Source organism: Cinclus cinclus, chromosome 3 (assembly GCF_963662255.1).
Source record: "Cinclus cinclus chromosome 3, bCinCin1.1, whole genome shotgun sequence".
In the NCBI taxonomy this organism is placed as follows: Eukaryota; Metazoa; Chordata; class Aves; order Passeriformes; family Cinclidae; genus Cinclus; species Cinclus cinclus.
The window spans coordinates 14,008,576-14,036,128 of NC_085048.1; the positions used below are offsets into that span (position 1 = coordinate 14,008,576).

A 27,553-nucleotide genomic window follows, 5' to 3' on the forward strand; every position below is an offset into this window, starting at 1 on the left:
GGTTTTTGCAAACACTGGGAGAAGAATCTGACTTTCTGAGTACTATTTTTGTCACTTAGTCACTTATAACCAGCAATAAATCTTCTGCTGATTTTGTTGAGGATTCATGTCATACAAAGGAATTCAGCTGACAACCATTGTCAAATTGTCCCTGTAACAGCGTAAAACTTGTTTAGTCAGTAAACAGATATGTCTTGAAGGGTGGAAGAACAGATCTATTGGGCAAGAATTTCAAGAAGGTATTGTTTCTACACACTTGCTTTTGAAGTCACACTTTTTTCCTACATAAAAAGGGCTGTTATGCTTACTTAATATTTTCCTTGTTACCTTTGTTTAGATAGCACCCTGAACAATGTCATTAAATCACATAAGCTAAAGATCAGTTTTTACAAAGCTTATAGATAAGAAAAACTGGAGGAAAGAGCAGCACCTTGCCCATAGCCAAGAGGAAACTAAGAGCTTAGATCATCACAACAGCTGGTGCTCAACTCCAAGCTCATTGAAATCACCCTCAAATTTTCTGTTCACAGAACAGAACTTAACACGAGCTGCTTATTGATCACTAGACATACTCCTCATGTTTGGTCTGTTGACCAAACCTGTTTTAAATTCTTTTAAAAAGTCAAAACATTTTTGTTGTGCCACTTACAAAAATTAGCCAGTGAATAGGCTGCAAGTGAAATAATTTCCGTAATTTAGAGTTTTGAGCTGTTGTTTTGTGAGGCTGTGCAACTTCATGATCCAGCTAGTACCCACATATAATCCTAGTAGCAAGCCAACTCATTGTCACACTTACTTCTTTTATCTCCTGGCAAAGTAAACCACTCAAGGAGACTGTGTGATTATTTTTTTTTTCCTGGTGGTGCTGCAGTTAAGCAGATTGTAATCTGTTTTGAAGATGAAGTAGTCCTAAAATATAAATAACTAGTGCCTCTCCCAAACAGATTTCACCAATTCCTTCAGAAAACTCACAAACTGAATGTGGTTCACTGCAAATCTTGAGTGATAACATCCAATTTGGCTTTTCAAAATGTTCATGTGTGTGCGTGTTTCTGTCAGGCTTGAGTATTTTGACTCAGTGGACTATAAAAGCAGAATCCAGTTATGGGGTTTGGGTGGATATTCAGAGCAGACCTTCCTTCAAGCTGGGAGTTGTTCAGCACCAGAGCCCTGACTCAGAATATCACCGAGAATGATCTCGTTCAAAGTCATGCAAGTGACTCACATATTTACTTCTCCGATTCTCTCTCCTCTTCCTTTAAAGTTAAAATACTGGGCCACTTTTCTGACATCAGCTGACTGCCATCCAGCTATCAACTGAAAGTCAACACAGTGAAATGTTAACCTTTCCTCCCTGAGGTCCCTCCACCTCAGTGAATGACACTTCCACAGTCTCTGTTGTTCTGCCCTGTAACATCTGCCCAGCAGCCACACCTCAGGTCTGCTGGAACCATAGTTTGGCCACAGCTCACATGCCACTCCATGGAGCATCCCTACCATCCAACTCCCTACCTCCATCCCTGTGGGGACAGCTCAGGCAGAAGTGACACCCTCCCTTCTGTATCCTCTCTTGCCTGGGTGTGATAAACAGCATCCTGTCCTCTCAAAGCTCCCACGGAGTGCTGCAAGGTGGCTGTGCCCATCTCCAGCACAGTGTGGAGGGTCATCTTCCTCAGGGGGCGAGAGTGTGGCCTGTACCTTCCCCAGCACAGCTCCATCCTCCCTCTCACACATGTAGGATATACACACAGGAGTACCTCTCCTATGAGAGAATTTGGACTATTCAGCCTGGAAAAGAGAAGGCTTTGAGGTGACCTTACTCTGGCCTTTCAATACCTGAAGAGAATTTATAGAAAAGATAGGGCAAGACTATTGACAAGAGCATGTAGCGATAAAACAAGGGTGAATAGTTTCAAATTCAAGAAGTGTAGGCTTAGATTAGATATGGGGGAAAAAAAATCTTTACCATGAGGGTGGTGAGGCACTGGAATACGTTGCCCAGAGGAATTGTGGATGCCCCATCACTGACACGGGCCGGCAAGGCTGGACGGAGCTCTGAGCAGTCTGGCCGAGTGAAAGGTGCCACTGCCCATGGCAGGGGGCTTAGAATTAATCGAATTTAAGGTCCTTTCCAACCGAAACCATTCCATGAATTCATGCCACGAGCACTGTTGAAAATCTGAAACGCTGCCCGCCCACCTTCTCAAATATTTTTCACTTTTTTCCCCTGTGTGCTTGGCGCCGTGCGGGCAGGCTGAGATGTCCCACGCCAAGTCGCACACAGCCCCGTCCCCGAGCGGCAGCCTTCCCCAGGCCCGGCACGGCCCCGCCGAGCGCAGGGTAGCGCTGATCGAGCGCCGAACAATGCGCCGCCCGCAGCGGGGCCTTGTGGGTAGGGGAGGCGGCCTGCGCGGGGCCGGGGAGCGGGAGGCCGGGCCGGAGTGGGCGGAACGCGGAGAGAGTGGCGAGAGAAAGCGGGGCCGGCGGGGATCGCCGCTCCCGCCCCAACAGCCGGTCAGAGCTGCAGAGGGAGCCGCGCTCTGAGCCCGACCCCGCGGCGGCCGCTCCTCCTTCGCTGCCCGCCTCCCCCCGCCCTCGGAGCGATGTCCCGGCGGAGCGGGCAGTAAGGCGGCGGCTGCCGAGGGACGCCCTGAGCGGGGAGAGGCGGGGGAACGGCGGGAAGCGCTCCGTCCGTCCCTCCCTTCCAGCTCTCTCCCCTCCCTCTCCCCGCGCCGGGCGGAGCAGCGGCCGTTTTCCCTCGCCCTTCATGCCCGGGCGGCGGCCACCGGTGGCGCTGCCCTCCGCTCCCGCCTCGCCGCCCCCGCCCTTCCCGGGCTCGCCGCCGCGCTAGGCCCGCCGGGCGGCCCCGCGCAGTGCCTTCCGCGGGCCCGGCACTAGGCGGGCCGGAGGATGAGCCAGCAGCCGGTGGGGAAGATGTCGGCGGCTACCCTGGCGGCCGAAGCCCTGGAACCGGCAGCGGGGATGCTCGAGGGCCGCCAGAGGAAGCTGGAGTCCATGATCCGCGACCCGCGTTCCCCGGTCAACGTGGAGAGCCTGCTGGTGAGGGGCGGCCGCGCCCGGGGCGAGCGCTCGGCGGGGGAACAAAGGGAGAGCTGCCCTCGCCTCAGGCGGGCGGGAGGGAACGGGAAGGAAGGAAAGGGCTCCCGCGTCCTTAAAGTGCTTTCCTGGGGGAGGACGAAGGATCGTCTCCACGCCCCCGGCCGGGCCACCGGCAGCGGGGAGGTGGCGGGAGCGGCCCTCGCCCCCAGGACCGTGCTGAGCGAGGGGACGCGCACGGCGCTGTGAGAGGAGAGCGAGTGCTCCCTATTAGCTGCATCTTATTTGGGGGGAAAGTGAGAAGCGTCCCTGGCGAGATCTGATCCACGGAGAGGAAAGCGCCTTGCTTTCTCTCCCAGCATCGTTCACACCGTTCGCTTTCGCGCCTCGTAATCACAGCGTGTCGGTGCCCGAAGTACCTGCCTTTGTGTGCGCTGCCGGGCACCCATCGCTCACCCCCTGGGAAACGTCCCCTGGTGAAGCTGAGGTTGCTGTGTGATGTGGAAATGATTCAGGAAAAGGGGACACGCCTAAGGGAGAACTGTAACTGGGGGGTCCAGTAGGGTTACATTTATTTTTCATTGAGGCAAACTGATTCGTCTGTATCCTGTTTTTTCAAATAGCATTTTTCCGCGTGAGTGTATGAAATACAGTTTACTTTAGTGAGAAATCTGTGCCCTCGGGAAGAAGCGTGAAAGGGGCTAGATTTCCCCATTTAACCATCTAAACTCTAGAAAGGCAGCCAAGAGACAGATTGTCATTATTGCTATCAATATTATTATCATTATTATCATTATTAGTATTACAATGATTAGTATTTTAACTGAACTTTAGTGTCTTCAAATCTTTTAATTCCAGGCTGCCCCAAAGATTTCCAATGTTTCCCAGTTATGAGGAATCGAAAAATAGGGAGAAAATCCCAGTCCTTCCAGGAGTTGCTCAAGGCGCTTACACTGTGTCTTTTTTTGTGCTTTCAAATGACTCAGTTCTGTTTGGCCAAAAATACAGGAACTGACTGAACAGAATGTTTGCCTGTGCTGTGTGGAGAATATAGGAATTTCCTATAACATCTGAAAAATGTTCTTCCCGAGGCTGTGGTGCTGTGTTACTCCTCTCATAGATGTTCAGAGGCATGACAGCCATAGTCAATGGAGGGGAGAGGGGAAGAGTGCTACATATCTGACTGGATTCAGATAAGTTTTTGCCTAGGCCAAAGCAAAGAGAGCTGCCTCTGGGCTTTGCTCCCAGCATTTTCACTTTGGTATTTTGCTAGGAAAACTTTGACCTGTGGCCAAAAAAGAACAGTTAAAAATAGTACAGTCGTTCTGAAAAATGCATCAGGTTAATACTTAACCCCAGTAGACTTTTTCACACTCTGCTTTTATACTCAACAGCATGATTCTTTTATTCTCTCACCTCCCATGCTTTGGACACAGATTGAATACACTAAAATATGTTTATGTGTCTGAAGAGAAATCCTAGCTACAAAATTGAGACTGGGCTGCTTAGAACTTGATTTTTTTGCTTGTTTGTTTTATCTGCTAGCAGTGTAGATTGCTTCATGTAGCACATTGAGAAAGCTAACCATGGGAGACTGTCAGCTGGATTGTTAATGCATTTTTTTTTGCAGTAAGGGTAATCACTGTTCTCTGCACTCTGTAAGTATTGTTTAAAAAACTAGCAGCAAGTAAAATATAATGCTAATCAATCAAATTTCCTATCTTGTGCAGTCTACCTATCTGTGTATGAAATAATGGACTATTTATTATTCTTATTTAGGAAATTTGCGACAGATTTCCTAAATAAAATTTTTAAAAGAGCTTTCTTTTGGTCTCTGGTATTGTTGCTTTATGCAGTTTGGTATTAATTTTCCATTGGTGTGCTGCTAAATAGTCTGAGTATGAAAACGTCATATTCATATTGAAAAATTTACTTGTTTACTAAACAGCCCACTCTCAGTGCAAATTATCAAAAGTGGAAATGTGTTTTCAGTTAAAAGTGGAAATACAGCAACATGAACTGAGAGTCAGGGAAAGCATCTTAAAAAGACTAGCTGGAATGGCACTATTCCATCCTCCAAAAATAACATAACCAAAACTAAAAATGTGGAATGGAATTCAAAATGGAATTCATTTCCTTACAGTGTAAGAAGTCATAAACAGCTGCTATTCTGCATTTTGTGTGCATGCTTTATTTTAGGGAAGCTGTAAAAAGCAGAAAAAGTAGCTGTTAATCTGTAACACATGGTGTAAATTTGAAAGACGTGAGAAGCTGAGGTAATAAGGTGTCTTTCTCTAGATAGCAATTCCACTGTCATCAAGAGATGTTTTATTCAGTGGCTCTAGATGAAGAGACTTTCTTTGCGTACCTTCCTGACCACAGGATGGCTGACCAAATCCATCTGTTTCTTCAGCAGGAGAATCTATGAAGCCAAATACATTGATTGATGATGTTCCTCCCACCTCCCTTCGGGGGCTCAGGAGAGACTGTTAGATTTTCTAATGGGATTTTTCCTATCTTGTGTGCCTTCACAGTTGTTATTAATGCCTTTGTTGAACATAACTATTTGTATTTGATTAAAGCATATCTTCCAAAAAGACCTATGAGTTCTTAATTCTGAGGCATAACAAGATGGAGAACTTCGCATTTAGTTTGTTCTCACAGGCAGTTATGAAGGCAAAATAAAACATCCCAGAAAACAACCAACCAACTGAAATGTGTGGCATAGTTATTACCACCCTTTTCCTGCTAAATTAAGAAAAAAATAATGGAGGACTTTCTACTCATTAGCATAGATGAGCTGTTCAGCCAGCACTTGGTGGGGTTCTCCTGGTTTTGGTCTGATAAAGAATGGAAAGAGGAATGCTAGAACTGTGTACTCAGTGCCGTGGTGTCAGCAAAGACATCCACAAAGGGAAGTGGTTATTGCAGCCTCATTGAGGCGTTGGCTGAGTGCTCTTTTCTCTCGTTGCATCTTGTTGAAAGCCTGTTGTTAGGTTGCCTATGCTAAGATAAATAATTTTGGTATTGTCACAGCTTTTCTATGGTCTTACTCTTTTTGGGCATGGAAGAGTGCATTAGTGGTTATGAAAACCTGTTTTCTGTATTGCATTTAGATCATGCAGATTACTTTGTAAAGCTACAGTATCTTCTCTGCCAGTTGTGTCATCCACTAATTTAACAAAGTGACATTTTTATGTGTACCACATGTACACATAGATGATAGCACTTAATGGCATTTGACCTTGGGTGATCCATAAGAAACCCTTCTATAAATACATTCCTACTGAATGGTTCCGAGTTGACAGCTAAATTTAAGGAGAGCTTAACAGTGCTCGAATACATTTGTGCATTTATGATTTTGCATATAAGCTCTATCTACAGTATGAACTGAGTTATTTTTGGTAGTATTTGGTACATGTTATCTAGGGGTGCGTTGGCAAGTGTTCCCTGCTCGAAAGCAAGAGCAGATAGGTCGCTGTAGGCTGTGTAAAACTAATCCAGACCTCTGCTTCCTTGCCCTGTGTAATTGTATCACTTCAGCACATGCTGAACTCTTGAGTTGAGTGGTAGTGATGAACAGCTCTGGTAAATCTTGCCATCCTCTTCCTGCAGTGCTTCGCCTGGAGCTGCTCGTGTGCAATTGTCCAGGGAAGAGTGCTGGTGTTTGCCCTTGGACTTACTTGTTCAGTGCAAGCCTCAGGATTGTGGCATTAAGCTTGAAGTTTGACATTACATTGGAGGTGTAAAATGTTGCGGAGTATATTCTGCCTGCTCTGCTATGGTTGCATCAGCTTTTGAAAGAAGGAACTCTTAAAACTGTTAATTAGGCAGTGCAGCAGTGAAATTGTGATCACAATGCTGGACTATGCTGAAATGCAAGCATAGTGGACTGAAAATTGGAGAGATGATTAGCAGGAGAGTGCTCAAGTGTCTCAGAAAACACATGCCTTAGAACCCAAAAAACCCAAACCCACAAACCAAAACTGAATTAATTTGCCCTTTATTTTTTTAATAAAGCTGACCGGTAAATTGTGTATTTACACTACTTTGAACATGAATAGATGTTCATCGACATGGATCATTGCCATCAAGACCCTGGAATTCTCTTAATGAAAAGTGGATTGGAGATACAGCTGTGACTCCCATGCTTTCAATAAGTGCATCTGTCCGTAAAGATCTCATCAATTGAGTAGATGCCAACCTTATACCAAGAGTGTTAATTGAGCAGATCACTAGGCTGAGCTCTGTTAATTCAGGGTCTTCAGGTCATCATGGCAGATACAAGGTATCCCTTTGCAGGATTTTAGCCTTAGAAACTTTCTAAGTATTTAATATTTAATATGAAAGTTGTTTCGCTTTCCTGAATTTATTGCCACATATAATTTTAAATCAGCAAGAACAATATGTTGTGTTAATTTGAGCCAGTGAGTACAGGGAAGAGATGGAAATGTAGCAGTTAGCAGGATCTGATATAAAATTCACTGCCCACTAAGTAACTGGAAGGCCAGATGATTCTGTTTTCTTGAAGATTTTCTTGCTTATTATATTTCCTGTGCTGTTATTTCTCTCTTAGTTTCCAACTCTTTCTATAAATGTTCTATTTTTGATCTGTAATTTTAGAGTAAAAATTAGAGTAAATTAATTTAGAATAAAAATTGCAGAGTTAAGAATTATGATCCTTAAGGAAACAGAACTGTCTTTTGTTAATTGTTCCCCTCTGATGGATTTATATATAGCAATATAGTTAGCTGTTTTTCTGACAGTTTTATGTGTTTTTATATTCTGTCTTATTCTACACTAGGATTGAAGTGTTTCACTTCTGGTTTGAGTAAGCAAAATGAGCATTTTGCTCAGCTTCAGGCCTTTTTACTGCCACATGAGATGCATGCAGATTTTGTGTGTGTATTCACAATAGCCATGTTCACTCCCAGTATTTCATCTCTGTTTATCGGATTGCAGAGTGTGTCATTAGTATCCTTTAATTGTTCAATCTCTGTAACAATTTAAGAGAAACATAAATACACCTACACTATCAAGTTAGCAGCGTTTTCTTCTGCTTTGTATATGCTGGAATAAAAATTCAGGGGCTGTTCACTTTTCCAAATATTAGTAGTCTCAGTTTCAGTTGTAATGTGTGCAAATAATCTTTAGAACCTGTTTTTTAAAGCACATTTTCAGTTTTAACTAATGGCGGAGCAGTGCCCAAGCAATTGGCTCTTTGTCTAGTAATGCAATCTGTAACAAAAGCTGCCTAATTTAAAAAGAAAGAAAAGTGCTACCTCAGTAGCCAATCTCCACAGCAATCAGTTGATGATTTCTTGCCAGTGTTTGATCTACGAAATATGTATCAGTGTCACAGAGGAGCTGACTTTGGATTTTAAAGATTAAAGTAATTGAAATTTGGTAGTAGAGTTTTACATGATGAAGGATACAAAAAATTAAGCCTGTGTATTTTTATAATTCATAAGCATGGGGAGTTATGGGGGGAAGAATGTTATATTGTGTCTAAGGTTTCTTCTAAACTGTTACACTGAAAAGCAGCAAATGTTTCTGGTAACAAATTTATTTAAAATACTTTTTTCTTGGTACATCCCATTGGTTAAGAACAAGAATACAGTGTTTATATTGGCAGACTTGGCTAGTAATAAACCTATTTTAATGAGCTGTTCGCAATGTAAACACAGGTTGAATGCAGCGCTCGGCTCCCCAGCCTTACCTACTGTGTGTGAAGCTGCTGCAGCAGCGCAGTGTCCAAGCAGCTCCGCGTGGCCACCCCTGTGCCCGGCCGCCTGCCAGCTAGCTGCATCCTTCACTGGCAGCATTGTATTCATTACCTGCTAGCAGAGTTTTAAGACTGTATGCTTGAACCAGTGATTGGGCTCCTAATGTGCAGAGGAGTTGGAATATTTGGAAGACTGTGATATTTGAATTTTGTCTAGATTTCATTTTGTTGGATAGTTTCAGTTTGTAACAGTGCTTTATGTGGTATGGATTTAGCATTTTCTCTGTGTTTGTCTGCTACTGTTGCAGCTATTGAGAGAGGAGCTTTTTTTTTGTCTGTGAAGTGTGGAGTTTTGTTGTTGGTTGGACACAGATTTCATTGTCATGTGGAACATGCCTCCTGTTCAGTCTCTGCTTTATTTGTTGTAGGGTGGAGAAGGTGATAGACCTGAGAAGAAAGACAATCTGGGTGCCACATACAGTGGGTTTTCGTTTATGCTTGTCTTTAATTTTATTTCATGTAGAATGACCTACCTATGTGAAATCTTTTGCAAAAAGTAACCAATCACATAGTTTGTGTTTTCTGTGTGTCCAGATGGAGACTAATGAGTTATGGTGTTAGTGTTCAGCATTGTTACTTTAATTCCGTATAGTAATTTCATCTCCTTTTTTATTATTATTATCTTTTTTTTAGGGTAGTCTTGTTCAGATGGTACAGAGAATAAAAAAAAATTAAAAATGGTGTGCGGGAGGGTCTGAACCCTGATTTACTGCTATCACTTTATGGCTTCCGACAAATCTTTCTTCATTTCCAGCTATATGAAATGGAGATGATGAAGCTTTATTTTTAAGATGTACTGGAGAATAATTAAATATTTAGAATAGACTTATGTGATTAAAAAAGATGATCATAAGCAAGCTATGCCCAAGTGTTTGATTCCAGACCTTGAAGATTCAGGTAATCAAGTGATTCTCTATTGCCTTTTGACTATTCTAAATCATGGGTACTGATTTTATTAGTCTGTATTTAAAGTACAGAATTACAGGATCCTACATAAAGCAAGATGAAGTTTGGATGACTCATCCAAACACAAGAATTTTCTTGTACTTTTCTTCAGGAGGAAATGAAGAGGAGGTCACATACAGACATGAAAGTAGGCTTGAACAACTATGAAAAAAGGAAACCTAAGCTTTAGCAAATACTCTTATTTTTTTAATCTCAAAACACATAATGTTGACTGTTACTGTGACCAGATAAATAAATAACTGGGAAAAAAATGCCTCCACACTTTCTTGCAAATGCTATTTAAAGGTTAACTAAAATCTTGATTACTATTTAAAGGCTGTAGCACTTCATTGTTCTTTGTCCATGTCACTGCTTTTACATGTAGACGTCCAAAGTCTATAGCTTAATTGTTGATTAAATATCAAACATAGTTCTCTTTACAGCATAGATTTACCCTTGTATGGAATATATAGAGAGAAGGACCTTCAGGTGTTTAGGAATTCTTTTTATTGAATGGGCTCTGAATTTGGAAATCTGCTTGTGTTTGTTGGTACTGTACAACTTGATTGGCCTTCTTTATTTTTCTTTTGTTTGAAATGAAGAGTGCTGCATTGATAAATTCACAGTACTGTGTATGTGCATGCTTTCAAAGAGATTGTGCTCTAGAAATACTAATAGCATGGGTTTTGGTTGAGGGGTATACAAACATTTGGCTTGCCTGTGCTATGAAAATATTCTGTTTCATACAGAAAATAGTTTTAAACTGGTTTTCCTTGTGGTTTCTGAAACTGGTTTGTACTAGTCTCTGTTTTCAGTTTAGTGCTGATTATGTTAAGTGCAAGATTAGGGAGAAAAGCCTTGTCATTTGTTTCATGTTTAGGACACAGATTTTTATTTGTAAACTATTTTTATCACCATCTGTTATATAGCGAAGGCTCTATATGGTGGCTTCTAGACTGTGGAGCTAAAGTCATTGGAAACAAGCTGCAGTAAATAGATAAAAGATCTTGTAGTGTTGCTTCATATTGGTTGCAGCCCTTGCACAATTTTGTAACTATGCTTGACTTCTGAATTAGGGTTTTTTTGGTGGAATTTTAAACTTTTTTGATAAAATAACCATGAAGTCTCTCAATTTAGGAATAGAATTATTCATTCGAATGGTTTAGGAAAATGGAGAAGAGCAGGAAATAATAACTGGAAGTTTTTGGTTTAATGAGTAATGAAAACCTTTCCAATGCCAGGGGTATGCATGCACAATCTGCTTCCTTTAGGGAACATCTTGGGTCCTCCTTCTCCAACAGTAAAAGTTAGCCCATTTAGGCATTAAGCTGTAGTTTTTATTTCTTGGCCTGTTCAATTTAATGACCTCTTTAGGTGTATAAACCTGGATCATAAAATACCCCCTCCCCCCCCCCCCCCCCATTTTTATGTTCTTTTATATGAAAAGTGACTGAGAACAACTGCTTGAATTACTCATCTGGCAAGGAGGTACTGACAGTTTATTATTGCGTTGCAGCTGCTGCTATTAATTAATGAGATTATTATTAACATTATTCTATGTTAATTGTTTTTCTCTGTGAGCACAAAATAATAATTCTGTTAAACTTAAGACATGCATCCATGCTGGTATTACAAGCACCTGAACTGAGCTATAGGTCTGATGGGGAGATCTGAAAATAACTGCACTTTAAAAAAAAATCCTACTACTAAAATGTTAAGTTTTGTAAAGCCATTTTTTAAAAATTGCCTTTAAGTTAAATTTTCAGTATTAGTTTAATTATATGCAATCTGGTTATTTTTATTGCATTTTAAAGTTATTTTCCTTCTTCCCCACTCATCATCTTCCTAGAACTGAAGGATTTGTCTTGACTCTGCAAATGTGGCATTATTGCCAGTGAGGGTGGGAAACAGCAGAACTCCATTGTCAGAATTCTGCTGGTAGAACCTGAATGTAAGGGCAAAGAAGGCAGCCTGAACATTGTTTCGTATGCATGTGGTATTCTGTGTCAGGAATATTTTAAGCTTGTATTAAAAGGTAAGTAATAAATACACTAATACAAGCTGAATCTCCTGAAAAAATATTATGTTGGTAATTCCTTTTAATCATAGACATCTAGCTAGTTCTCTGTTTTAGAAATTATTTCTGCTAGGATTATGAAGAAAACCGCTAAATATGGACACTGTGATGAAGAATGGTTCATGTGCGTAGAAGCCTGAAACAGTAGCACCATGAGGTGTGAATCATTTCATCTATTTTAATGGTTGACTGCCTCTGAAGAAAGGCAATTTAAGTGTCAAAATAAACTGTTTCAGTGCTCTCATTTTTTTAGAAGAAATACCAGTATTTGTTCCCACATGTGACTTGCAGTGTTTCTCAGGTAGCAGAAATCCCAAATGTCCCTTCTCTACCTGTGAAAACATCTTTGGCAAATTTGACAGATGTGAAGTGGAAAATGTAACTTTAAAAATTTTGTAAGGTATGATGTTCATTATTTTAAAAGCTCCTCGATTTATTTTATATCACTCTACTGCAGGATTTCACTGAATCAGAAAATCAGAGACAGCACTGAGCCCAACTTCAGAACTTATTTTTGTTTTCTACATAGAATGGACTGTTCTGCTTATGCCACATTGCTGTAAGAATGTTTGGTATAGGTTGGGTAAGAATACATATGGTGATATGGTATTCATGTTTTGAAATCACACTCTAAATTTATGAGGGAAGATGTGCAGTGTGTTGTACAGACAGATGGGAATTTAAAAAACTGCAGTATACTTGCAATGCAAATGTTTTTTTGTTAAATCAAAGCCAAGTGAATGTATGCTGAAGTTATTTATATTTATCAGTGTGTTACATCAAATGGATGCTGAATGTCACGGGGAGAGGAATGGCTGTTTTGCCTTCTTGGACTATGTAGGAAGCATGACTAAAGAAAAGTATTAGGCGCATTTTACTCCAATATAGACCTTTTTAGTTCTACTTTGATATCAAGCTTATTTTCTGGAGTTTATCAGAAGAGGCTGCCAAGTAATTGGACTCCTTTCTTGGTACACAGGAGCTTTTCTTGCGTTTATACACAGACTAAATTTCTGAATTGTGGAATTTGTATTGGTTTTACTGCTATTATTCCTTGATTTTTTTTTCTCACGTGTGAAATCTTAGCACTGTTGGGTCAGTTGTCTTCTAAAACGGAAGTGGGGGAGAAACAAAAGGGCATGAAGCTGTAGCATCATAGGGACACTGATGCTGAAAGCACATATGGATAGTGAGAGAAGCATAACATTTTATCTTCTTTGTGTTTCATTGCATGTGAAAAAGTAATGAAAAAGTCATTGTGGTAAACTATCACTGTCTTCTGTAAGTTTGTATCTAATAACAGTAACTCAGATTGTTGGGGTTCTCTCCTGTAGCTGGTGTGGTATTGTTCCCTGTCCCTAGTGGGAAGTTCCTGGCCCAAGGTTGTCCAAAAGCATTGCTGTGGTTACAGCGAGAAGACTGGAGGCCTCACAGAGAGGTTCAGGTGCTGCTGTTGGTTCACAAAAGGATTCACAGAATACCTTTTCAACTCAGAGTATTCTGTGTATCCTTCTGTAAATCTGTGATTTAAGTCAAAACCAGCAGAATAATTGGCAATTTAGGCTTAAAATGAACCTCACCAGTGCTCAGAGTGAACGATGGTTTCCAAGGCTACATCTGTAGCAGCAAGTGAAACAAGAGCAGCACCAATTATCTCATGTTATTACTGAGTTATTTCTGAAAATGCTGGCCTTTGAGTAAATGAACATATCCCTGCATTCAATAATCAATTTTTTGTATGTCTGAACTTCCTTTGACAGTGAGGTGTATGTAGCACATTTTCCATGTAGGGTAATGAGGAATGACAGGGAACTCAAATCATTGGGACCCAATTTTGTCTAGAATGGCCTGAAACACCAGGGTCATGCACTTACCTACTCAAAGTGCAGTAAAGCTGTTAAACTGTTTTTTGTTGATACAAGGACTTTGTACCCCCACATTTAAATTCTGCTTTAGTAGAGAGGTATTAGTGATTCTGCTTGCTGTTGGGTAGTGCCACGCTGTTGTGTCTGTCCTGTTTCTGGTTAGATCATGGTTATGTGCTCTCCACCTGTGTATATTCACATAGGATGCGTGCAGAACTTCGCTTACAAGAGACCTATGTAAACTTTTTCCCTTAATGGTCTTGATGCATGAGTTTTGCTTCAGATGTAAAAAATGTGATTCCTTGGGGAAGCAGCTGATGCAGATGTCTCTTGGGGGGCTTAATCTGCTCAGGTTTTAGGCGAATATTTTCTTGCCTTTCCACATAAGAATCACTTGTTGCCAAAGCTGAAGGAAAATTTTTGAAACATTAGGAAACATTGAGTCTGTGGGAAAACTGTTTTCCACTTATAAAACCATTAGGAATTTGAAATCTATTTTCTATTTTGCTTTACGTTCTCAAGTAATTGAGGATATTCAATTAGTCCTGAATTTCTTACTATATTTTTATTTAACAGTTGTGGGATTTTTAAATTATTTGTATTCCAAAGATATATTTGCTAGAAAAGGAAAGTGATTATGTTGGAATAAACAGAAGCTAAATAAACTGAAAAATATTTTTCTATTTTAAAATTTCTTTTTTGCTACCATAATTTCAGCTGATATTTTTAATATCAGTTTGTAAACAAATTTTGTTAAGAGTTTTAATTGAAGGCAGTCCTGCATATCTTCTGTTAAATGACAAGGTGAAAAGGCAGGATTTCAATACCTGCATATATGAAGATAATACCACTACATCGCAGAGCTATTATCAACTGGAAAGAATATTTTGTATGTGGTTCAAGTTTTACAGTGTCCAGGAGCCTTGTAATAACTTTACCTTGAAAAGGCTGTGAAGTAGTCCAACCATTCTGAAGATACTAGGTACTTCATTGTCAGATTGAGACCAATCTTCCGGAGGATGTGGGCTCTCTTGTGAAGATCTCTGTCAGCCGTAGACAAAAATGTTAGAGTGTCCATGGGGGATGAGGGAAGCCTTGAAATGGTATAGGATGTTCTCTCTGTTTCTGAATACTCTAGGAGCAGAAAGAGATGAGACTTTGCAGACACAGTCTTAGTAAATAGATGAGTACCATGCTTGGGTCAGATAACTCTGGTCTGTAATGTGGATGTAAATGTAGCAGTAATTAAGACAAGCTTAAGCGCTCTTGGATAGTCTATAATGCTCTGAAGGAAGATACAACAAAGAGGGTGGCCCTTTTATTTTGGAAAGGTGGGCACAACAGAGGACACATGTGTTCTCATATATATGGAATAATTATTATTAATGGCAGCAACTTAACTTCTGCCTTAGGACTAATACATTTAGAAGAGGAACAGACACGGTCTATTCTGGTGGTCTTGCTAATTAGAATAAGATTTTCTGGATTATTCTTTAATAGTCTAGATGTGGATTTTTTTTTTAAAGGTATGTATGTTTTTGTATTTACTTAAGGGCTTCTGTCGTTAAGTGTAGAAACAATTAAAATTTTATGTATTTAACAAAAATATGTCTGTCTTGGAAGAATATGTAAATGAACCAGTAATTAGATGAAGATACCAAGCAGCTTTTAATGCTAGAACAAGAAATGCCCAGAAATCTGAAGAACAGAGAATTTTTCAGTGGGAGAAACTAAGCCTCAGTGATCTCAGAAACTTTTTAACCTGTTTTTCTCCTTTAGTACTTTTATTAATCCATTTAGAAACAAATGGCTAATACAAATAGTTTCACTATCAGTTAAAGCAGTAGCTCCATCTACTTCCCTGAGGCACCACCTTGGTGGTGACACAATATTTGTGCTGGTGTATTGTGAATTGCCTTGAGTATCTAACCTGGATTAAAACTAACCTGAATAATTTTCTCAGCTAATCCTTTGCAGAACGATCCCCAACCATAATAAGTTTAACAAGGAGAAGTGTTGGATTCTGTACCTGGGATGGGGCTACCTCAGTTGTGTGTACAGACTGGGGCATGAGAGGCTGGAGAGCAGTGCCATGGAAAGGGACCTGGGATCCTGGTCCGTGGCAAGCTGAACATGAGCCAGCATTGCCCTGGCAGCCAGGAGGGACAACCCTGTCCTGGGGACATCAGGGACAGCAGCACCAGCCAGGCAAGGGAGGGATTGTCCTGCTCTGCTCTGGGCTGGGGCAGCCTCACCTCAAGTGCTGGGGCAGTTTTGGGTACCACAATGTAAGAAGGACATTAAACTATTGCAGTGTCCAAGGGAGGGCAACAAAGATGGTGAAGGGCCCTGAGGGGAAGCCGTGTGAGGAGTGACTGAGGTCACTTGGTCTGTTCAGTCTGGAGGAGACTGAGGGGAGACCTCACTGCAGTTACAACTTCCCTGAGAGGGGAAGAGGAAGGACAGACTGATCTTTTCACTCTCAAAGCCAGTGAAAGGACTTGAGGAAACAGCATGAAGCTGAGTCAGGGGAGGTTTAGATTGGCTATCAGGTGGAAGTTTTTCATCCAGAGGGTGGTTGGGCACTGGAACAGCTCTCCAGGGAAGTGGCCACAGCACCAGCCTGACAGAGCTCAGGAAGCTTTTGAACAATCCTCTCAGGCACATGGTGGGTTTCTTGGGGTGTCCTGTGCAAGGCCTGAAGTTGGACTCAGTGGTCATTGTGGTTCCCTTCCAACTCAGCATATTCTATGAGTCTATGAACTATCACAATAACATAAAAAAACTCCAAAAAAACCTACAATCCTGAACCTCTCCAAAGGAAACTAAAAACTCTACAGCATATCTCCTTTCTTCAAAGAGCTAGGTTCCAAGTGGATGGTGTGTTTGTTGATTAAGATATACAGTGTACTTTTTCTGAATGCAGGCCATCATCTGCGTGTCCTACCACAGTGTTGGTAATGAAATTTTAAAGAGAGCATGGGGCCAGGAAAAAAAATTTCTGTACTGCTCTGGAAATACTGTAGCTTCTTTCAGTTTGCAGAAAACTTCAGCTAGAATACGCTAACATAAATTCAGGAGAAAAGAGAATGAGAATAAAAGAATGAAATAATCTTACAATCACATTAAGGGTTAGTATCACATTTTCTTACTAGTCTGTGTACAGAGAAAATTACAGAAACTGGAAAAGGTTTTTTTTTCAAAAAAACTAATAAAAAGTCAATTCTGATTAATACTTGCCTGTGTTTGAATTTAGCAAATTTAAATGGATTTTTTGTGCTTTAATCTATTATTTTAGGAAAAAAGCAGGAGTCTGTGAGTAAACATGCTTGTTTTAAAGATAAATACTGGCTCATATTTTCTTCTGGAAATAGTGGAATCCATCAACATAAGAAATGCCAAAATGACTAATTTCAGTTGTTGGCTGCTAGTGATTAGCTGAAAGTTGTTCTTAGTGCTGTGTTAATATTGCTTCATCTCCAATATGTAGGTTCTGTTACACTGGCACAAAGCAGACTGATACCACTGCAGCCGGCTTTGATACCTGACTGAATTAAATTATATAAATAGTAATTTGACCTTACACTTAAGCCATTTTCTGATTTTATACTCTTACATCAGGGTAGTCTTGGCATTGGGACACTGTTGTTTAAAGAAAAAAGGTTTTGCTTCTAGGTTTGATGGAGAGGTAGACATAGTTATAATAGATAAAATTATTCTAAAGGTTCCACAGAAAATAAATGTTTAATTTTACAGTTGGCAAAAGAAATATTTTTGATGATGGGTACCATTTACCAATTAAGGAAATAGCTGATTATTGATGTATCATTTTCAGTACTGCTTACAGAATTCTTTCAGAATTACAGAGCAGTTTGACTTTTAAGGAACTTTTAAAATCATGCAGTTCCAATCCCCCTGCCATGGGCAGGGACATTGTCCACTAAATCAGATTGATCAAAGTCCCATCCAAACTGACCTGGAAGATTTCCAGAGACAGGACATCCACAACCTCTCTGGACAACCAGTGTCTTAACATCCTCACTATAAAGAATTTCTCCTTATGTCCATTATAAATCTGCCATCTTTAAATTTAAAAATGTTAACCCTTGTCCTGTCACTATAGGTGCTGCTAAAAGGTCTCTTAGTCTTTCCAACCAGCCCCCTCTAAATATTAAAAGGTTGCAGTAAGGTCTCCCTGAAGCCTCTTCTCCAGGCTGAACTCCAGTTCTCTGTCTTTCCTCATGGGAGAAGTGATCCAGCCCTTTGATCATCTTGGTGTTCATCAAATCCTCTGGACTTGCTCCAAAAGCTCCGTGTCCTTCTTGTGCTGGGACTCCACATCTGGGTGCAGCACTGCAGGTGGGGTCTCAGCAGAGCAGAGGGGCAGGATCCCCTCCCTCACTGCTGCCCACCCTGCTTTGGATGCAGCCCAGGGCACATTTGGCTTTCGGGGCTGCAATGGCATGTGGCTGGGTCACGTCCAGCCTCTCATCCATCAGCACCCCAAAATTCTTCTGCTCTCAATTTCTTCATCCCCTAGCCTGTCTGGATTGCCCCAGCCCATGTCCTTGACTTGGCACTTGGCCTTGTTGGACTTCATAAGTTTCTTATGAAGAAGCAGGCCAATAGTTTGCTGCAGTAACTGGAATTGCTGTTCTTGATTTTCATGCTTGAAAATGTTGTAAAATTATGTCAAATACAATTTATGGAGAGAATAGCCACTTGCAGTGTCACCACAGTTAGTTTTACGTTCAGTTTGTTTCTGATTTGTAGCCTGATATTAGGCAGTTCAGAGCTCTGTTTTGGTAGCAGATTGAGGGTTGTAAAAAATATTTTTTACCATTTGAATGAAGGAACCATGACAGGATGAATTTCTGTAGATACTAGATCTCCTGGTCAGATAAGCTAAAGGCAATTTTCTTTTCAGAGAAGTGAGGGTGCCAGGAAATAGCATTAGGCAGTTATTTTCATACAATTTGCTTTTTTTTTGACAACGCTAATGTCAAAAATCAAATACAGCTGATCAAAAATCTCTATTGTTGTACTTGTTCAGATGTTGTCAAAACGTGAATATATCATCTATTCACAATAAAAGGATACAAATTTCTCTGTCATACTCGGAAGCTTCTTCAGCTGTTTGAATTCATTCCCCCTAGATAAACAGAATAGATACCCAGACATGGATTTTAAAATTACTTAACAAAGTAATTGTTACTTAACAAATCATGAAAATGAAATGGATCCTAGAGAGTTGGATTCCTGGAAGTCTTTTGAAAGACACTTTGGGTTAGGGGGAGTATTTTTCAGAAATATTATTAGAGTGCAGTTTTGCAAGCCCTTACATGCATGTTTAACTTAAAATGTTTCAGTAAATACAATTAAGTGGGTAGGACTACTTATAGGCCCAGAATTAGACATAAGGTTGTTTCAGTCCACAGGGCTGTGGATTGGGTGGTTGTTGCCAGGACTGTGTAATTTTTCCTTGTCATCTCTTTGATATGTAGGATACTTGTTGTACCCACTTCATTCTAATCTCTCTTCTCATCTTAGAGCAACATGGAGCCATTTCAGTTGAGGCTAACAAACGAAATCTATTTCCTAACAAAAATATGTTCTGTTCAAGTGGATTACTGACATCTAAGAGCTAATGTTTGAATGTGTGTTCTGTTAGCATGTAATTCTGGGAGCTTAGTTATTACTGCTTTGAAGCCTAAAAGTTTACTTTATGTGAAATTTAGAAATGCATTCAGTAATACATTCAACTCATTTCCGTGGAATTCTGCCCCTTCTTTCTCAGCTATTTCATTATGTTTTTGGAGTGAGTTTTGTATGCTTTATGGAGGAATAATTGGAGGAAGAGGAAAGGGCAGATGTCCCAGCTTCAGTGATGATTTTATTTTTTTTTAGACTCCAGATGTTTTTTTTCTGTTACTAGAATATCCAGGTAAAACTTGGAGCATAACTGGAATATTTGCAACTGTTCTGCTGTGATGAAAATCACAGAATTAAAATTACTGATTTATCACTTCTGTAAATATGAACAGGTTGATAGAACCTTTCTGTTATTTTTCTAAAAACATTTTTCAGTGTCTGAAAAACACCGAATGTTTTCCGTGGTGCTGTCAGCTTTTCTTTGAGATCATTGGTTGGAGTCTACAATGCTTCTTGTTACATATACATATACATATACATATACATATACATATACATATACATATACATATACATATACATATACGTGTCTGTAATTTGAAGACAGTATTTCTTTACTGAAAGTGAGTTTTGGCCAGGGATTTGTTTCATGTGCCTTACTTGAGTAGTTATAAAAATGTGTTACTCTTAATTTCTGCTATGATTATCTGAGTGTTTATTTTCTGAATTTTTAACATGTTGTACAAACACAAATATCTAACACTGGAAATAATAATAAGTATTTTTCAGTATTTTTAGTGAGGAAATATATATATTACCTGTCTTTTCTTTCCCTTCAGTGTTTCAGTAAGTTTAATCAGGTGATATTGGCTGACAGATGTTTTCTCATGTTTGTCTCATTTTGCCAAGCGTTTAGTGAAATTTACTTTGATTTTATACACACTTTGCTCATCTTGGTACAAGCTGCACTACCTTAACTAGGCTAGTCTTTGAAAAGCAGTTTCGACCCAAACTGTCAAAAAATAGCTATCTTTTTCTCCCCTTTTTCTCCAAATGCACACTGGTCATCTTCAAAGGAATAAATATATATCAAAATTTTGAGTGCTAATTAGCGCTTCCTAAGCGTGAATTTTGTAAGTCATTGTGGTAATTGCTAACGTCTTTATTGTTTGTAGGAGAAACTTTCTGCAACACACTTAAGATGTTGAAAGAACACACTTTAGTGTCATGAAATGCATTAAAAATTATTTTAATATAAGTGAAGAAAACTGAAGTCTGTATCAGACCTGCAGCACTGGCTGCCCCCACAGCTGCAAGCTCTCTTTGTGTTCAGAGTTTGGGGAATTATATTTGCTTTTCCCAAATTTGTTATGCCAGCTTCCTCAGCTGTGGTATTTGGAGGTAAATCCTGTCGGAAAAATGTAGCATCTGACTAGAAAAGAGGAACCTTGTGCTAGAAAAGATGGTGAATTTTTCTGTGGTCCTTAATTCTGTGGAATTTCATTGCCTAATTTTGGACCAGTCTCTCAAAATCTTAGCCTTTCAAACAAAGATGATAAAACTCATCTCTGTTTTGCAAATCTTCTTTGCTCAAGAGGAATGTAATTTTACGCCACAGTCTTCAGGTGAGAGATTTCACTGGTGTGGTGACACTGTAAGGGCCAGTTGATGTGTTCCTTGAGGAATGTTGAGATAGATTTGCAAAGTCTAAATCTTCTACAGGAATCAGAGGCAAATATTTTGAGACAGCTGGCCTAGCTGTGGAGTAACACTGCAGCGTTTGGTACAGCAGGACTAGGCTCCAGAAATCTTCATGTCCATAAAATTGTATGGCAGCACTCCAGCAAGATTTAAGATAAGTTGAATAAATAAGGCTTATCTGCAGTATGGGATAGGAAGTTGAGGAGGAAAAACGTTGTTCAGATTTTTGCAGGGTGGTTTTTTTTTTTTTTTAAGGGTAGGGAGGAAAGAGATTTTCAAGTTGACAGTGCGGATACATGAAACTCAGGATAAACATTCTTTCAAACAACTTGATATAAATCCAAACAACACTTTTATGAGCGAGGTCATGACCATTGCCTTAAATAGAATGAGAAAGGAAAATTACTTGGAAGAGGTGATGTTACTGTTTCTCTGTAGAGGACAATAGTTTGCAATTAATATTTTCCCAAAATATGTCCTTACTGGTATAGTTCTGTGTGTTTACAGCTGAAAGGGGACCCTTGTGCCGTAGGTCAATATGATTTTCTTTAAAATTATCTCCCACCTTTTCAGTTTCTGGTTTTATGGCTCTATTTCCTAAGCAAAAGAAGGTACTATTTGCATATGTGAAGGGATTTTGTATAGTTGTATAAATATTCACTGTTTTGACATTTTGACTTTATTTTTATGTTTGGCAGGAAGTGAAAAATGAACTTACTGTATTACTCTAAAATATGTAGGGAGTGTTTTGTTCTTGAGAGATCTATCTGTCCATTTGGATGTGAACCATAACTTAGTGAAGCAAAAATATTTTCTGTGGGTAAACTATTTGCTATTGATAGTATGCTTATTTTATTACTTATTTTTCTTACAGAATTATTAAATATTTTCTATTCAGATTAGACTGATTAGTATGCCAAGAAACAGTCAGTTCTAAAGATTCGATACAGCTTCTTTTCAAATGAAGTTGTATTGATAGAATAAAAAAAAAGCAAGTTCTTTACAGCTTTTTGTTGTTTTGTGCGCACTTTTCCCCCTCTCTGTTTTTCAGGGGTTTGAATGAGATGACATTTTCTCAGGAGTAAGTCCCCATGCATGGGACCAATCTGCCTTGGTCACTAATATTCTTTCTGCTGCCTTTTCACTGATTATTTTACATCTCTGACCCTGCAGTGAGCAGGTTTACGGAGCTGAATGGCCAAAAATGAAAGCAGCAGAAGACCTGTCCAGTTTAATTCCCTAAACTGGCTTGCTCAGGGTCAGAAAGCCATAAGTGCTGAGGCAAAGGTGGGGATTTTTGTTTAGGGGATAGGGAGACTGGTTTAGACTGTCCTGGAACTTCATCCTCAGACCTTGAATAGATCACTTCTGTATGCAAACATATGCTGCTTGACTGGTTAATCTGCAGCTCTGAAAATTACTGTGGGTTGCTGTAATTTACTTACTCATTGTTAGGTGCCTGCAACACACAGCTTTGGAAGCAAATGTTAGTGTTAACCTGCTTTCGAAGTTTGTTTTGAGAAGAGTTGGGTGGAGTAAGTTCTTGAGACATCCATCCTGACTGCGGTGGATACCACCAATAGCATAGGCCTGAGCTTCCCATTTCTCTGTGGTTTTTATTCAACTGCTTCTTAATAGGGTCAACAACGTAATGGCTGTCTTTTGCAGTCTGGGGCAAATGAAAAGAAACAAGCTTCAAAAGGTTCTTTCTCACTTGTCCTTGATGCAGCATGTATATTCAAATGTCATATAATGATAATTATTTTATATAAAAATTATCAATATTTATCACTCTTAATGAAAAGTACAAGCTGTTCAGTAACTCCATCTCAAAACCCCTCCCCACAGAGCTATTTTTGATTGCTTTTCTTCAATAAATCAAAACAGAGCAATTACCAACATGTTTTACAGTTTCAGCATTTCAGCACTTGTTATTTGTGGAAGTTCTTCAGGCTTTGTTAGCAAATGTAGCAAAAGATGTAGCAAATAACTACTTCATCATATATTCCAAGGGTCATACAACTAGGCATTTTCTCATTTTACCTTTAAGACAGTCCTGTTTAAATTATGTTAATTGATTCTAATATGTTTAAGCATGAGTTTCAGACTTAAAAACTTTATTTTTAAAAAGTGTTATTATAAAATACTTTTATACATTCTGTATAGTTAGTGTTTGCAGTACTTGTGACAGTTTGTTTTGAGCAAGCCAGATATTTTGAGATGTTGAGAGATGGAGATAGGCGATGTAGGAGGCATAGAATGCCTTGAGTTTATTTATAAATCTGGTAGGTGCATTATTGCTAACGTCATGGAAGGAATGTATTAATGTTCTCATTTACATAACTGTTTTAATGAAGGGCTTAATTGTCTGAAGGTTGTTATTTTCTTCAAGAGATGAAATGACATCACAGAGCTAAAACTAAAAGACTGGACAGATTTCTGTGTTAAGCTATAAACTGCATTCCGAGAAATTACATGAAATAAATACTGTGAGTGTAAAGCTCTAACTTCATACGGCCACCCAGGTGCTCTGTTGATGAAACCCCAGTGGTTTATGCAGTGGTCTGTGCCTCCTTAGGAGATGCTGCCAGGCTAGATCCATTTCTGCTCCCCAGTCAAGTTTTTGAAGTGCTGTTAAATAATATTTCTGTCAAACATTTGATAACTAAAAAACACTGTCAGTAAATTATCTTGGCCACTTCTGTCAAATTCCACTATGCAGTTATGGTCACTCAAAAACTCTCTTTGCAGCATATGGAAGTTAAATGTTTATAACAGAGTTACAACTTAAACTGTGCAGTATATGTAATACTTTCACAGAAAGTATCTCAGTATCTCTATGCTGAGATAGTATCATTTCATACAACACATCTACTGAGCTTCTTTCTAAATGGTTATTGATAGTAGTTATTTGGAATTTCTCTGCTTTTGTGAAGTTGGTGGAGTGTCATTGTTTAGCTGTGAAGTAGAACTGGAGTATTGTTTTTTGCCATTGAGTAGACTGAAAACCAACAAACTTTCAAAGAGCAAAGTAAAGAAGACACTAAGGTCAGAGCAAAACTCCTGATCTCCCAAGGCCTGTAGGTGCATGTAGAGGAAAAATTAACAGATGAACTGTTGTAATCTAAAGAGAAGGATTCTGAAAAGTATTATTTAAAAGCTTGATTTTGCTGGAAAAAAGTTCATCATGTTGAAAAGTTTGTGGCATTTTCAGTCTGAAGGTTTGAAAAGGTTTTTTTACTATGTAATCTGAATAGAAGAACAGCAAACATTGCTGAAGATCTCTTCACATGTAATGAAGAAAAATGTTATTTGTATGAAAAAATGACATGGCAACCTGGACTGTGTAGATAAGATGAGTTTAAAGAGCTGCGAATTTGCTGGCTGAGTAAGACATTGCAACTCTGAAGAAGAGCTACTACTGTGGTCAAACATCTAATTTTGAGAGCAGTTAATGACAAATCATGAAAATAATGCAAGATTGGTTTTGAGAAAATGAAATGTTGCCTGGGAATCCAGCTGATACAGAGCTAAAGGAAGGAAAGAAACCCAAAGAAGAAAAGATCAGGAGATAAGAGTAGCACAGGAGCATGGCTTTGTTAAAAATCTACTTCTGATATTGTATTACTGGATCAGCCAAAACACCACTTTAAAAAAAGCCTTAAAATTAAAATAAGACAGTTTGCTGACTTCAGTAGAAGCAAAATGGATCTTGACTGAAGTGTCGTATTGCAGCACAAAGAAGTAAGAAGCTTTTAGCTCTCCTCCTTATTTCTGTACCATAAAGAGATGATGCAGTCTGTTTTGCAAGTGGAAGTTGTGAGAGCACTTACCTTGTTTTCCTGCCTGCTGTGCAGAATGGCTTACCTTTGCATTTATGGGGACAGTACTTCATGTTCCTCTGAACTGCCCAAAAAATCACAGCATAAATTCCCATTGATCTTGGATCTTCTGCCATGCTTTAAAATGTGCATTCAGTCCATTTCTGTCCAGGGAAGGACCTAGATCTTTTAGTGAAACATTACATGTCAGCGGGAAGGTTGTGCAGCTGGAAGGCAGCTGTGTCCTAGGGCTTTTGGAGGGGGTGATGAAGGTCTCTGAATGTGTCCTCCGTTTTTGTCTTGGTGAGAAAAGTTAAAAGGAGGGAGTTGGTTTACTAAGGTTATGACTGGTTGGAAGAATGTGTATAATTACAGCATGCCATAGTTATGCAGTCAGAAAGTGAGTTTTCATAGCGCATCACGATTGACTTTGTCACAGCTACACTGAATGTTGCTTTAGTGTTTTCTATTGTAAATGTCAGTTTAGCAAGGTACAGTATCACACTTGGAGTTTTAAGTTTGACATATGAATTATTTGGATAAAATACAAGTCTTGATGTTGTTAAAAATTCATGCTGTTCACAGAAACATTCACATCATAGCTCATGCAGATCGTTCTGTGTTATGTACCACCTTAAATTTGAGGTTGATCAGGAAGTTAAATAACTTCCCTTCTAATCATGTACTTACTGGATGATAGTATATGAGCAGCTGTTCCTAGGGGTGGGCAGGTACCCTGTTCTGCTTTCGTTCAGCTACTTCCTGTGGTGAGTGGAAGGTTTTAAAAATAAAGTATGATGATAATTTCATAAACATTTTAGAGGATGAAAATGTCATACTGTAAACTTTGCACATACAGTCTTAATTTAGGTAACTGAGGGGCCTAAAATCATTATATAGCAAAGCATGGTTGCAAATTTATGGGTGGCTTCAGAACTTGGAAGACTTTTGGAAATGTCAGGTCAGAATGATTTTTACATACTAACTGGTAATTTTCCCATAGTCGATTTTTTCCTATCACATTTTTTAAATACAGAAAATCTAAAATTGTGCTATTAAGAGGTTTAATATTTAAAATACTTCTGTTTAACAAAGGGAGTGAGTTAATATTTTCACTAGTATTTTTGTTAATTGAATATCACAACGGTAAATGTAAAATGGATCTGCAAAACAGTACTTCCTAGCAGATAACCCCGAATTCTGGTAAATTATATTTTGGTGAAGAAGGGTAATGTTTGTGCAGCTAGAATGGAATCCCATGTCTGAGATAAGGATAAGGCTGTTGCTCTGAGGGCAGCATTGACTTTCACATGGAACCGAAGAACAATTTTGTAATTTTGAAAATGTCTGTGGTGCTGTCTTGGGGATGTGGATGTTTTTCTTCCCCTTTATAATTTTGAGGCAAAGAGAAATTACCATGATGTGGCAGGAAAGAGCTAGCAAATACTGGTGGGGAAGCATCTCTGAAGGCTTCGTGGCACAGGGAGGGAATTCTGAATGTGTAGAGGGACGTAAAGCCCCTGTTCCTGACCACAGCTGTAAGTGTGGAGGACAGGACCAGAGTGGCTGTGTCCTGCCCTGGCCACCATTGCTGCTCTGCTCTCAGCACTGCACCATGGGCTGCAGGGGACAGGGTGCCTAGCAAAGGGATGCTAAGGCAGCATTTTTATTAAACTGATCCTATTTCCCAACAAAGCATGTTAGTTGCTTAGCTGAGTGTTGTGTTTGCAGAATGGATGAGATATGAGCTGTGACATTGGTATAGAGTGAAAATTCATAAGCAGGAGGAGGAAGGAATTGCATCACTAATCTGGTATCGTGCACCAGAAGTTTCCGCCTAGAAGTGTGTTGGCGTTTTGAGTTGCAATGGGAAGTGCAAGTAACAGTTGTTGAGATCATCCACCTTTGGGTTTGCAGTACAGGGTTAAGGTTGAGCTGGGCTCTGGGCATGGTCTTCACTGCTGGCATTGCTCAGAAACAGCCATAGCCATAAAATACTGCTCTATAGTCTGCACGATGCTCAGCCACTGCTTTGGGTGTCTGCACAGGGAAGACTTCATTGGCTTGTTGTAGGATATCTTTCTCTGGGAACTCGGGGCACTTGTGATTCTGTAGTCAGGGTTGTCCTCTTGGCAAAGATTGTGCTCTTGGAGTTGAAGTTTTTTTTTCTTTCCCCTGAACCCATTTTGTTGTTATTGTTTGTTGTCTACTCAGCTTGTGCTGTCTACCTGAAAGGCTTCCCATTTGTCTGTGCTGTCACATTGGAGGTGCTGGCATCCTCCACTCTTGATTTGTAAGGCTACTGGAATTGCTTTTCATGGAATTATTAACACTGGAAAAAACCCTTAAGATCATCAAGTCCAACCACTAACCTAACATTAAAAAAACAACTTCCATTTTCAGATGATTTCTGCCCACATTATTCACATGGATGTAATGTGGGAAATTTTGGAAACAATTTAGAAATCATGAATCATGTTCTGTGTTGGTGTGCATGTGCTGGTGATGACCTGAAAGTAATCTATTTTGCTGGCTCAACAAGTGACTTCAAGGCATATGGTTCTTTCACTTGTTGATATTGGAAAGGACTCAGATAAGAGGTCATCAAATCTGATTCAATTTATGATTCCCTATGGGCTATTTTTTTACA

The 27,553-nt window shown here is 39.6% G+C and overlaps 1 protein-coding gene across 2 annotated transcripts in view; it reads left to right on the forward strand.

The window, feature by feature from the left end:
• The first annotated feature begins 2,895 nt into the window (after positions 1–2,895).
• ROCK2 (Rho associated coiled-coil containing protein kinase 2) overlaps positions 2,896–27,553 on the forward strand; it is a 96,487-nt gene continuing 71,829 nt past the window's right edge. For both annotated transcript variants that reach the window (XM_062489694.1, XM_062489693.1), the window contains exon 1: positions 2,896–3,060. In XM_062489694.1, the coding sequence (XP_062345678.1) occupies positions 2,911–3,060 (150 nt within the window). In that variant the 5' untranslated portion in view covers positions 2,896–2,910. The remainder of the gene's footprint in view (positions 3,061–27,553) is intronic.